Source organism: Solanum tuberosum, unplaced genomic scaffold (assembly GCF_000226075.1).
Source record: "Solanum tuberosum cultivar DM 1-3 516 R44 unplaced genomic scaffold, SolTub_3.0 scf00548, whole genome shotgun sequence".
Classification (NCBI taxonomy): domain Eukaryota; kingdom Viridiplantae; phylum Streptophyta; class Magnoliopsida; order Solanales; family Solanaceae; genus Solanum; species Solanum tuberosum.
Window position 1 is genome coordinate 263,600 of NW_006239470.1, and position 11,548 is coordinate 275,147.

The following is an 11,548-nucleotide window of genomic DNA, read 5'->3' on the forward strand; positions in this document are numbered from 1 at the left end:
TATATATATATATATATATATATGTCAACAATTACTAAGGTGACATTTGTTTGAAGTATTATTTGGTCTGCAAATTTGGTTTTTGAATATTTTGCATAAATAGGTTGGTTGGACGGAATCTTGAATAATGTTAAGGAGTTGTTTGGTCATTATTTACTTTTTTCTGTAAATAATTTCCAATACCATCTTCATAAATTTTAAATAAAATACTTATTTTTCTCGTTTGCAGAAAATATAATCAAACATAAAGTTATACATATCACCAAAAAAGAGACAAAATTAGATTCCGCTTGACAGGGACACCTAGGTCATGGCTGAAATTACTAGAACCATGCTACTAACATTATTATTCTAGCTAGCTACATTATTGCAACCATTTGGGAAGTCAACATATGAATAATGAATGTGTACTTTCAACTTGCAAGCCCCATAAGACATACTGATTAAAAAAAGGCCAAACAATATACCGCTCCTCTAATTTGTCCATATTTTTTATTTTGACATTTTATTTTAACCTTGTTTCATTTTAATCCTTGAGCTTCATTTTTTATGAACCATTTTAACACGAAATACTATTTTTATGATTTCTTTATTTTTATATATATTCTTCAATTGCAACTTCTTATTTTAAATCTACATGTGTCAGTTAATTTTAGTTAAAAAATAAAAATTAACAAAAAATAATTCTTTTTAAAAAATAATAATTTCTTTTTAAGAGTGTTATGTATTCTTGTGTAAAAAATAACCGACGAAATTGTGTTCGTTTTCTTTCTTTAAAAATTCACCGACAACCTAACAAAGTCAGTCGAGTTTTAACATTGTTTAGTGGTGTTATTAGCAATGAACAAGAGTCTTTTTTTAGTAGTGTTTTTAACAAGGTCAGTCGAGTCTTTTTGAAGATGAATTTTTTTATTCGTATTGATTTATATTAAAAATTAAAAGTGAGTATTTGCGTTAAATTTAGACAGCGTAGATGATAAGAAAAAATAAATAAGTAGTGTTATTTAATTTAATTGAATGTTTAAGAAAGAAAATCAAAGAACTTTCGTCAATTTACTTTCATGCAAAATTACAGAGAAATCTCAAAAAATAATATTATTGTTTGAAAATTTTTATGTTCGTTCGCGAATGTTTAATTTTTTAAAAAGAATTATTTTTTGTTAATTTTTAATTTTTAAACTAAAATTAAATGACACATGTCGATTTAAAATAAGAAGTTGCATTTAAAGAATATATATAAAATAAAGAAATCATAAAAATAGTATTTCGTGTTAAAATGGAACAGAAAAAATGGAGTTCAAGGGTTAAAATGATGATAAGAAAAAAATAAATTAGTGTTATTTAATTTAATTGAATGTTTAAGAAAGAAAATCAAAGAACTTTCGTCAATTTATTTTCATGCAAAAATACAGAGAAATCTCAAAAAATAATATTATTGTTTGAAAATTTTTAAGTTCTTTTGCGAATGTTTAATTTTTTTACGAAAATTAACAGGCACACGTCTATTTTTTTAAAATAAGAAATTGCAATTGAAGAACATAAATAAAAACAAATCATAAAAATTAGTATAAGTGTTTAAATGGTACAGAAAAAATGGAGTTTAAGGACTAAAATGGAACAAGGCTAAGTTGAAGTGTCAAAATGAAAAATGAGAGCAAGTTTAAGGGGTTGTGTATGTGTTTGGCCTTAAAAAAAAATACATATGAATTGTCATATCCCCCACAAATTTAATTATAATTATATAATTATTTGATTTTCATACCTGAATTATTATCATCTATATATTATAAATTTAAGGTTAGTGGTTAAAACTATCACAGTATAAATTAATCTATTCCAACCATGAAATTCATCATCTTCTTCTCCACCTTCTCAGTCGTGGACTCGTATCTATCGTAATATTGATATGTCCGACTTGAAAGAGGAGATTTTAGGATTTTTAAAAAGTCAATTAAGAATATATTAAAAAATAATATGTCAACAAATAAAGATGTTATGTATGTAAGGTGAACCAAAATTTTATAGATAAAAGTGCCTACTAGCATTCTAGACAAATATTTGGTCTAATAGTCTTTTATGTGTGTTTTGTGCTGAGCAAAGAGGTATATATCACACTCATTCACAAGCGTAAGGTGCGGCATCCGCCTGAACGGGGAGAGGATTTTTTGCAAACCATTAGAATGATATTTCATATAAAAAAATTCTCAATTTCAATAATTTAGATATGAAACTCAATAAAATAAAATAATATCGACAGTATATTTGATGGTTTTTAACTCATACTAAAAAATGTAGAAAGCTAAAATAAAATTTGACAAAAGTCCCCAAAGTGTGAAGTTGGCCATAGGTATGAAATGATCAAATACAGATATATCATGACATTCTCATTTTCCAATTCCTTCGATCCGATCATCATCTATTCCTCTTCCCCATTTCTCAATAATCAACATCTCATGCGTTCCCATGGTGGAAACTTCCTTCAGCTAGAAGAGAAAGAGAAATCCATTTCATCTCCTCAACAACCATCAGAAACAAGAGAAAGAAGAGATGAGTAGTAAGTATTTTGTGTGCTTCACAATATTCATTTTATTCATCTTCGCATCTATCTTCTACAGTGGTCGTACCATTGATTACAGATCCAAATTTCTGCTTTTCACATCCCTGCCACCGAGTAACGCTACGCCCTGCAGCAGCAGCGCTACTCAACCGCGGCGGCGGCCACTCAATGTTTATATGTACGATTTGGGGATGAAGTATAATGTTGGAATGTTGAAAGGCCCGCATTACGATGGTCCTCCAGTGACGATCGAGACTCTGCCGGAGTTTCCGCATTATACTGGGTTAAGGAGACAACACACCGTGGAGTATTGGATGCTGGCTTCGTTGTTGTATCCTGAAAATGGGACGAAGCAGCAAGAGGCGGTTAGGGTTTTGAATCCGGATTCAGCTGATGTGTTCTTTGTACCTTTTTTTTCTTCGTTGAGCTATGATACTTATCATAATCAGGGGAATGAGACAGAGTCGAAGTTTGATGATCAACTGCAGGTGATCTCACTTTTCTGGTATCTTTATTGTTCTGTTTTGATGGAAGAAAAGGGAAAGGAATTAGTGCTGAAAATTTGGTAGCTGGTTAGAGCTATGCAGGTCTTAGTAATACATATGTTTGATTCATAAACTAGATGCTTGTGACTGGTCAGAGAATCATCTTCTAGGCATTTTATGCTAATCTTGAATTCATGACCCATAATAATGACCTATTAGAATTATGAGAAGTGATTAAAGAATGGTTTAAAATGTAAAAGGTTCAAAGAGTAACAGATCACTGCTAACAGGATATAAAGTAGTTTTAATAGTATTGTTCGAGTCCTCACAGAAGGAAAAACAGAAAAGGTTTAGTGGTTAGATAAAATTGTTTCAATTCAAAGCTTAAGTAATACTATTTAACAGTATTAGTTTGAATACTTAGGGAAAACCTTTCAATTAAGAGAAGTAGGTCAAGTTTATTTAGGAAGGAGGGAATATTAGAGTGACTTCAATGAGCTTCCTTTCAATTAACCAATGAGGTAAATAGCAGTTTGACTTCCACTGTTTCGGGGGTTCCTTAGGGACTGATTCACTTTGTGTAGATTGACTTAATGCAGAAAGACTTCTACTGGCAGGCGTGGAGGAGTTGAATACTCAAAGCTGTTGTCAAGAGCCGTTAAATTACTAATTTATCTAGTGGTGATGTATTGCTAAATGTCGTTGATAGAAATGTTACACATTAGAGAGTGGGTAGAGAAGTTGCTGCTTTATCATAGATAGTGATGAACACAGCGAACAGTTTTTTCGCCAGTAAGAAGATTTCTGTACAATTATTTAGGTTGTATTGTTAGTATACAACAAAGGCATCCTACCCTTTCTTATAAAATTTCAGCCATTTATGTATGAAAAGGTAATCACCTTGGAGAATATTATTGCTAAAACAATGCTCTTGTGTTGTCTATGTATATGTGTTAGTATATAGAATACTCTGCTGTATATGGATTCTAGGCAAAGATCTCTTTACATCGTTATTACAAGACGAAAGCAATAAAAGAAATATAACCTTAAGTTGTGAAATTTTGGGAAGGGGACTGAACCATGCACTAGTCCAAGAAAGAACAAAGTAACATTCGTTTGGGTTTCTAATTTAAATTCTTAATGTAGCATAAACAATGCAAGAAGTTTGAATAAGCTTTAAGGGGTATGAAAATGATGTGATTCTTTGAGAGTCTAACTCCAGGTAGAAGTTTGATGAAGTTCGAAGACAGCAGCAGTTGTGTAGCCATTTAGGTCTGGACTTACATCTCTTCCATAATTGTGTAGGTTTAGACTTTAGAATATATTTATTACTGTGAAGAGAAGTCTACACTCTACAGTACCTAGAAGTGTTGTATATAGTATATACTGTTATATATTCAGGCTCGTTCTTTGTTTGTTTTGATTTCTTCAAGTCCTATGTGCTAGCTGCTTTACTATTCTATGCTATTTTTAGCTGCTTCACCATGTGTTATAACTGGAAATTGGTGATAGTCTGGTAGGCCCTTTCTTGTATTTGTCAATGCAACCGATGTGCTAATATAAATTCTTAATGTAGCATAAACAGTACAAGCTTTGATCGATTTCCTCATCACCTTCAGAGAATTGCTATGTGGATGGTAATAACCATCTTCCTTTCTGCATTTTATTTACCTGCATTGACTTAGCTTCTTCTTCTAGGCTGAAATTGTTGACTTCTTACAAAAATCTAAATATTGGAAGAGGTCTGCTGGTCGAGATCATGTGATACCAATGCAACATCCAAATGCTTTCAAACATTACCGGGATAAGGTAAATGCTGCTATCTTCGTCGTAGCAGATTTTGGTCGGCCTTCTCCATCTGTGTCTAATTTGAGGAAAGATGTTGTGGCCCCATATGGACATGTGGTTGAAACTTTTGAAGCTGACAACTTCTCAGACCCATATGATTCTCGCACAACACTCCTTTTCTTCCGGGGGAAGACAAAGAGAAAAGCTGTATGTTTATACAATTTCTGAATAAATCAGTTACATAGATTTTATGACAAAAATAATTTCTAAATCTTATTCGTATTGCAGGAAGGGAAAGACCGTAAGCAGCTGGAAAAGATATTAAGTGGTCAAAAGGATGTTGTTTTTGAAGCAAATGGAGTCACAGAGGGAGGTGTAAATGCAGTAAGTAATTTTGTTGTACCTCTTAAATGTATAACATCTATCAGATCCCTCTGTGGAATAATGGCTTAATTATAGACCTTCATTTTTCTTCTTTTTTGTCAATTTTTGCCTTAGTTTAACAGTTGAGATTTTGTGAATAGTCCACGTAACCTGTAATTAGTTTTATTTACTTAAAGAAAAATACAGTCAACTTTGAAATTCACCTCCCCTTTTCCTTCTCCTATTGTGTTGTCTTTTCCTTACTGTGATAGTTTATTCTTTTATGTCAGTCTACCAAGGGGATGCGTTCGTCAAAGTTCTGTCTAGATCCAGCAGGGGATACCCCATCATCTTGCCGCCTTTTTGATGCTATAGTTAGTCATTGTGTCCCTGTAATTGTGAGTGACAAAATTGAGCTACCTTATGAGGATGAAATAGACTACAACAAGTTCTCTATCTTCTTCTCACGCGAGGAGGCAAAGAAAGAAGGCTACATACTTGATCAGCTCAAGAGCATTTCTAAAACGAAATGGCTTGAAATGTGGAGATATCTTAAGAACATTACACATCATTTTGAGTATCAGTACCCTCCGAAGAACGGCGATGCTGTAAGCATGCTATGGAGGCAAGTGAAGCACAAGCTTCCTGCTGTAAAACTTGCTGTACATAGAAACAGGAGGCTTAAAGTGCCAGATTGGTGGAGATAGCTTTTGAAGCTTCAATTACACAATACTTAAATAGTGTTAGAATAGGAATAGGAACAGGAAAAAGAACAATATATAGAATCATAACTTTTTTACCGGGAGGTCCGGGGATCAATTTCTATCGAATACATTTTTCCTTATTTATTTTTTCCCGTAACACACTCATGTTATAGAAATTCTGAATCGCCTCTTAATACAAAACAATCAACATATGATAAGGCTACAACCTACAAGAATTAAGTTTGAACTAGAATGATTAATCTAGCTTGTTAAGGACTCCTACTATGTTTGTATTAAATATATATGGATAAGAGTAACTAAAAACAAAAAGATTCTTAAAGTAAATAATCTATGCTATGCATAACAATATTCACATAATAAATAATTATTGCATTCTTGTTCCTATTCCTATGAAGGTATGATTCTCATTCTGATTCATTCAAGGCGTTGATAAAAGCGTCCTTGAGATGAGCGTTTGTAGCAGCTACCCGTCGAGCTGTTAGGTCAAATTCGGAACCAGATGGATCAAGCACGAGTCCTCCAGCTTCTGTGACTATGAGAGCACCAGCTGCGACATCCCAAGGACCACCAAATTCAATTTCATAGAAGAGATCAAGCCTTCCACACGCCACTCCACATAGATTTAATGCACAAGAACCAGACATCCTGAGGGACCTAACCTTGAAAAGCAATCTATTGATTCTCCCTGTAGTAGCATCTACAATTGCCTTATCCCTGTTTGTTCCAACCTCTGTAGCAACAAGAGCCTTTACAAGTTGAGACTCTGAAGATACTCTGATAGGCTTCCCGTTAAGAAAAGCACCTCTCCCATCGATTGCAGTGAAAATCTCATCAATAATTGGGTTGTAAACAACACCAACTACTGGTTTCTTTTCAATTGTGAGACCGATAGATACGCAAACAAAAGGAAACCCGTGCACAAAGTTGGTGGTTCCGTCAAGTGGATCAACTATCCAAGTTGGTTCATCAGTCAGCTCAAAATCTCCAGAAGCAGCAGCAGTTGTTTCTTCACCAATAAACTTATGACTGGGAAAACATTGCTTTAGATGATTAAAAATTAAATCTTCACATGCCTTATCAGTCTCTGTTACTAAATCAACAACTCCTTTGTGCTCAACATGCTTACTCTTGTAGAATCCATGACGAATTATCTCTCCAGCTTTCTTAGCTGCTTCAATTGCAACATCAACAAACTCTTCAACTGAATCGTTTTGCCTCATCTTGTTTTAATTTAGTAAAAAGGGAAAATATTATTACTATCGAATTGTATTGTGTCTCTACATAATTCCTATTTATAGACACTCTAGTATCCTTTTTCAGGTTGGGTTACATATACTAATCCTTTTCCAAATGGGACTCCTAATACTAATCCTTTTCGATGTAGGATTCTATATACTACTGTTTTTTCAAGTAGGATTTTATATACGGTTCTTTTTCTTATTTCTATTCTAACAAGATTTAGTGACATGTTTATTTAGAAAGTTCTTTTTTCTTTAGTTGACTGAAGTCATATTTGATAAGAAACTCTATAATATAATGTGACTTTTGGGATTGTTTTCAATTTTAACAACCGATATTACCGCCTCATTAATTAAGTCAAGAGTCCAATTTGTATAAGAAATTAAATTTTCAGTGAGCTATACAAACAAAGTAGACATACCTACTAAAACTTTAGTTACATTACACGTAGTTAGGTAAACTACACCTAAGGAGGCTTAGTATATTTCAACTCTTAGTTATTTATGAAATTTACCCAATAAATTAAATCTTGTCGTTGAATAACTTGTTCTATCGCTAGAGAAACTTCTGTTGGTACATCACACAAGAACAAGAAGCACAAAAAAAATCTTCTAATTTATCATCCATAGATGTTCCAAAAATAATATTTTGAAGGATTTAAAAGAAAATATGTTGCAAAACTACAATCATAAGAAGAACAATTAATTATAGACATGCCGAGTCCTGAGATTTTCATTACTTTTTGTTGTCTCAGCCACTCAATATCATGGTCTTATTTATTTTATATTTTTATTGATTTATTTGTTTTACTTTCATTTTTTTTTTAATTAAGTCGTCATCATTTGGCGAAATTCATGATAATCAAGTTCCCCGTTACCATCAATGTCATATACTTGGATCATAGTAACACATTCGTCGTAAGATTTTGAATCCCCTAAACGACTTAAAACTCTCTGTAAACTTTTAGGTGTAATCCGACCACAACCTTTTTCAAGTTCATACATCTCAAATGCTGACTTTATGGATTCATCCTCTTCACTACTTCCTTCTTTTTGCATCAACAACTTCTTAAAATCTTCAAAATTTATGAAATTATCACCATCCGTATCGAGTTCATCTACGATTTCTTGAGCATCTTCATGTGACATGTGTTCTCCTATGGATCCAAAATACGCTCTTAGCTCGAAAGCCGATATTTTACCTATTAGAAAATTAATGTAACAATAGAACAAAACAAAATTAACAAAATTAATGTAACAATAGAACAAAATTCAAAAATTAAATTTAAATAATATATATTGCAACAACATTAAAAATTACCATCGTTATCGGTGTCAAAATGACGAAATACTTCTCTAAACTCATCTTCTCTAGATGAATTTCGTCGTGATATGTTTTTTGATGATTTTGGAGTTCTTGGAGAACTTTGGCTTGAATTTGAAGACTTTGATCTAAGCCTAGGTAAAATTACCCTAAGGTTTTTATAATGTGAAGAGAAACTAAAAGATTTTGATAGTCTAATTGATTCCATGAATATGTAGACTCTCAACCCAAAGTGAAGTAGAAGTAATTGGTTTGTTGCTTCCTAGTTGTGACAATTTATATAGACCAAAAAGTGCTTAGCTGTATTGAGATTTGAACTACACCACTAAAAGTTGAAAAGTCACTTATGTAATATACTATGAAAGTTCCAACTAATTCCAAATGTACTTTCAAAATATGTAAATGGTCGTTTGTTTTATTATATAAAAATTCCAGATAAGTTAAAATGGTGAGGTACTTTGACTCGGCACGGAGTTTAAGAAAGAAAGGAAGACTTTTAAAACTTGTGGTCCAAAATGAATGATAGAAATTTGTGTGGCTGTAAATCATTTCATTAAGGCTAAAATAGACATTTTATAGCTAAATTGTTACTTGATATAGAATGTGTCATTCTTTTTTGAATTGACTAAAAAGGAAAGTAAGTCACATCAATTGGGACAGAGGGAGTATACTACAATGTTTGGTTGGTTTTATTAGAAAAATACATAAATACATGACTTAAAATATTATAATCTTTAAAATTTTCTATTATTTTAAAAAATTACAAAAATCTCCTCTCAGATACATTCTTATCCCCTTTCAGATACATCCCTCTCATTATGAATCATGTTCATAATTATGTATCTGACAACAGAGGATGTATCCGACACAACAACATTATAGAGACCAATGTATCCGACAACAGAGGAATGTATTCCACGCAACAGAATCAGTAAGGTTCAATGTATTTGACATCAAAGGGATGTATCCGATGCAACAACATTAAAGAGACCAATGTATGCGACAACAGAGGAATGTATTCAACGCAACCGAATCAGTAAAGACCAATGTATTTGACATCAAAGGGATGTATCCGACGCAACAACAAAGTAGAGACAATGTATCTGATAGCAAAGGAATGTATCCGACGCAACATAAACTTAAGTAATGTATCATTTGCAATGTATCGGACAACCAATGAACGTATCCGAGAGCAATGAAAAATCCGAAATTTTTGTAATTGAAAAAGCTTCCAGGATAAGATGTAATTAATTAGCCCCCAAATATATGAGATTTTTGTACTTTATACGAAAAACAAACTACCTATTGCTATTAATCCCTACATAAATTATATAAAAATGTGTTTTTTTTTTGTGAAGATGAAATCTCGAGTAACAAAACGCGTATTAAAAATATATGGATAAGAGTAACAAAAATAAAAATTCTTGAAGCAAATAATTTGTGCATAAAACTTCATCATATGTATCCACCACATAACAATATTCACTATGTATATATAATTCTTGCAGTATATTTATACATGAAAAAACAGCCCCTTGAGCAATAGAGGATATATGGGGGTTCACAAAAATTTAGTAGTCTTGCCTTCGACATCCATCTCTTTGCGGTTCAGATAACAACTCCCGTGGTGTGACAAACAGTATGTACAAGACCATACATTTAAGTTTTATATGTGCTAAAATATCTATTAAATTTCTATAAATATTTAACTGTGAATTTGATATTATATTAACTTAATGTTATTATACGTACAAGTGAATAAACTTTAAATTATGAATCCGACTCTACTTTTTGAAGTCTTAAATTACGATCCGTTGGTAAGTAGAATGCTTGGTTGATACGCTAAAAGTAATAGGAAAAAATGAGATGACGTTGATTAATGTCCCAAATAAAGTGAGCTATGGAATTTTCTAGGAAATTGTAAGGCATGATAAATTATAAGAAGGAAATTGCACAGAAGCTTCCTCTGGGTCACTAAAAATTGACCTTGCACTCACACTTCTTGTTGGTATATACTACGTACAAATGTACCAACCCTACTAAAAAGAATGTAGTAAAGTCGAACTTCTCCATAACAATCTCGTTTGTTCAAATTTTCTTATTGCTATATCAAAATATTATTATAAAGAACGTATACAATCAATTGCGTAACCACAGCCACAATTGGACACCCTTCGTCGGAAAATTGCATTGTATATATATATGTCAAATTCTACATTTAAAGAATATATATTTAAAGTTGGACATCTTTGACAGAAGCTATGCCTTTGACACAGTGGTAATGGGTGTCCATTTGAATGAAGGAATTTCGGATTCAAACCCCAAACATCACAATATATATACTTTTTATTTTATTTTGACAGTCACACTATTATTCCTGGACACTTGACAGCCACACACTATTATTCTTTGATACCCTTAATAAAAATTCTGACTCCGCCATGATATATAATATAATATAACATAACACAAAAGTCTGTTTACAAAAATACTTAACTATTATAATGTAAATGTTGTTATAGAGAGATCTGAATATAATCATAATTATTAGTATGTACTTATAATTATGTCTTTTGAACAAATTATAACATGTACCCTGCTCTCTGCTCTCCGCTCGTTATCATAGAAGAACATGTGCTAAAATGTCTTTTGATCAATTAGATCATGAGCTAACACAAATGCCAAAAAAAATAAAAATTGACTTGATGAACAATTACTTAAGACAGCCTCAAACATTTTACCGGACAATCGTAAAGCTTCACCAATTTTATTGCTTTTTTTGAACGATTTTTTTTTTTGCTAACGCGGCCGTAACGCTCCTTATGGTTATTTTGTGTTTTCAGTTATTTTTTATTGTTTTGATCCTTCTCGTAGCTTCAATATAGTATTTTGGATTTGCAGGGATGGGTGATGTGATTCCCGAAGTGGGAAGAGGGGTTTTGGATGAGTTTCATTTTGGAAGATAGGGAAGTTGTAAAGTTTGATCGAAGTCAAAATTTGAGGAAGATTAGCTTAGAATGGAATTTTGACGGTTTCGGGCATCTCCAACCCTACATTCTATTTTACTC

General features: G+C 32.3%; 3 protein-coding genes across 5 annotated transcripts; 1 reads left to right on the forward strand and 2 right to left on the reverse strand.

Annotated features, from left to right (window-relative positions):
* Positions 1 to 2,298: 2,298 nt before the first annotated feature.
* On the forward strand, positions 2,299 to 6,041 carry LOC102600237 (probable arabinosyltransferase ARAD1). 3 transcript variants are annotated; one of them, XM_006365312.2, is made up of 5 exons: positions 2,299 to 2,554; positions 2,637 to 3,045; positions 4,741 to 5,037; positions 5,119 to 5,214; positions 5,484 to 6,041. In XM_006365312.2, exons 2-5 carry the CDS (start codon positions 2,734 to 2,736, stop codon positions 5,898 to 5,900), a joined length of 1,122 nt encoding a protein of 373 aa, XP_006365374.1. In that variant the 5' UTR covers positions 2,299 to 2,554; positions 2,637 to 2,733; the 3' UTR covers positions 5,901 to 6,041. The 3 variants fall into 3 exon arrangements, with proteins under 3 accessions (XP_006365374.1, XP_006365373.1, XP_006365375.1); XM_006365311.2 differs by having other exon boundaries at positions 2,299 to 3,045; XM_006365313.2 differs by having other exon boundaries at positions 2,299 to 3,045; positions 4,741 to 4,851.
* Positions 5,949 to 7,572, reverse strand: LOC102601018 (inositol monophosphatase 2). Its single transcript, XM_006365314.2, has one exon. It carries the CDS (start codon positions 7,136 to 7,138, stop codon positions 6,323 to 6,325), a length of 816 nt encoding a protein of 271 aa, XP_006365376.1. The 5' UTR covers positions 7,139 to 7,572; the 3' UTR covers positions 5,949 to 6,322.
* A 178-nt stretch (positions 7,573 to 7,750) lies between these two features.
* Positions 7,751 to 8,746, reverse strand: LOC102601367 (probable calcium-binding protein CML41). Its single transcript, XM_006365315.2, has 2 exons — positions 8,478 to 8,746; positions 7,751 to 8,358 (listed from the first exon to the last, which is right to left on the reverse strand). The coding sequence occupies exons 1-2, from the start codon at positions 8,686 to 8,688 to the stop codon at positions 7,985 to 7,987; spliced, it is 585 nt and encodes a 194-aa protein (XP_006365377.1). The 5' UTR covers positions 8,689 to 8,746; the 3' UTR covers positions 7,751 to 7,984.
* Positions 8,747 to 11,548: the final 2,802 nt, after the last annotated feature.

Bases quoted from the DNA above. Each gene is read 5' to 3' on its own strand.
- LOC102601367 (XM_006365315.2), bottom strand. From the start codon at position 8,688: ATGGAATCAATTAGACTATCAAAATCTTTTAGTTTCTCTTCACATTAT. The intron at 8,359-8,477 runs GTAATTTTTAAT...ATTTTCTAATAG, and splicing joins TTTTGACACCGATAACGATG to GTAAAATATCGGCTTTCGAG.
- LOC102601018 (XM_006365314.2), bottom strand. From the start codon at position 7,138: ATGAGGCAAAACGATTCAGTTGAAGAGTTTGTTGATGTTGCAATTGAA.
- LOC102600237 (XM_006365311.2), top strand. From the start codon at position 2,548: ATGAGTAGTAAGTATTTTGTGTGCTTCACAATATTCATTTTATTCATC. The intron at 3,046-4,740 runs GTGATCTCACTT...TTCTTCTTCTAG, and splicing joins AGTTTGATGATCAACTGCAG to GCTGAAATTGTTGACTTCTT. The intron at 5,038-5,118 runs GTATGTTTATAC...TTCGTATTGCAG, and splicing joins GGAAGACAAAGAGAAAAGCT to GAAGGGAAAGACCGTAAGCA.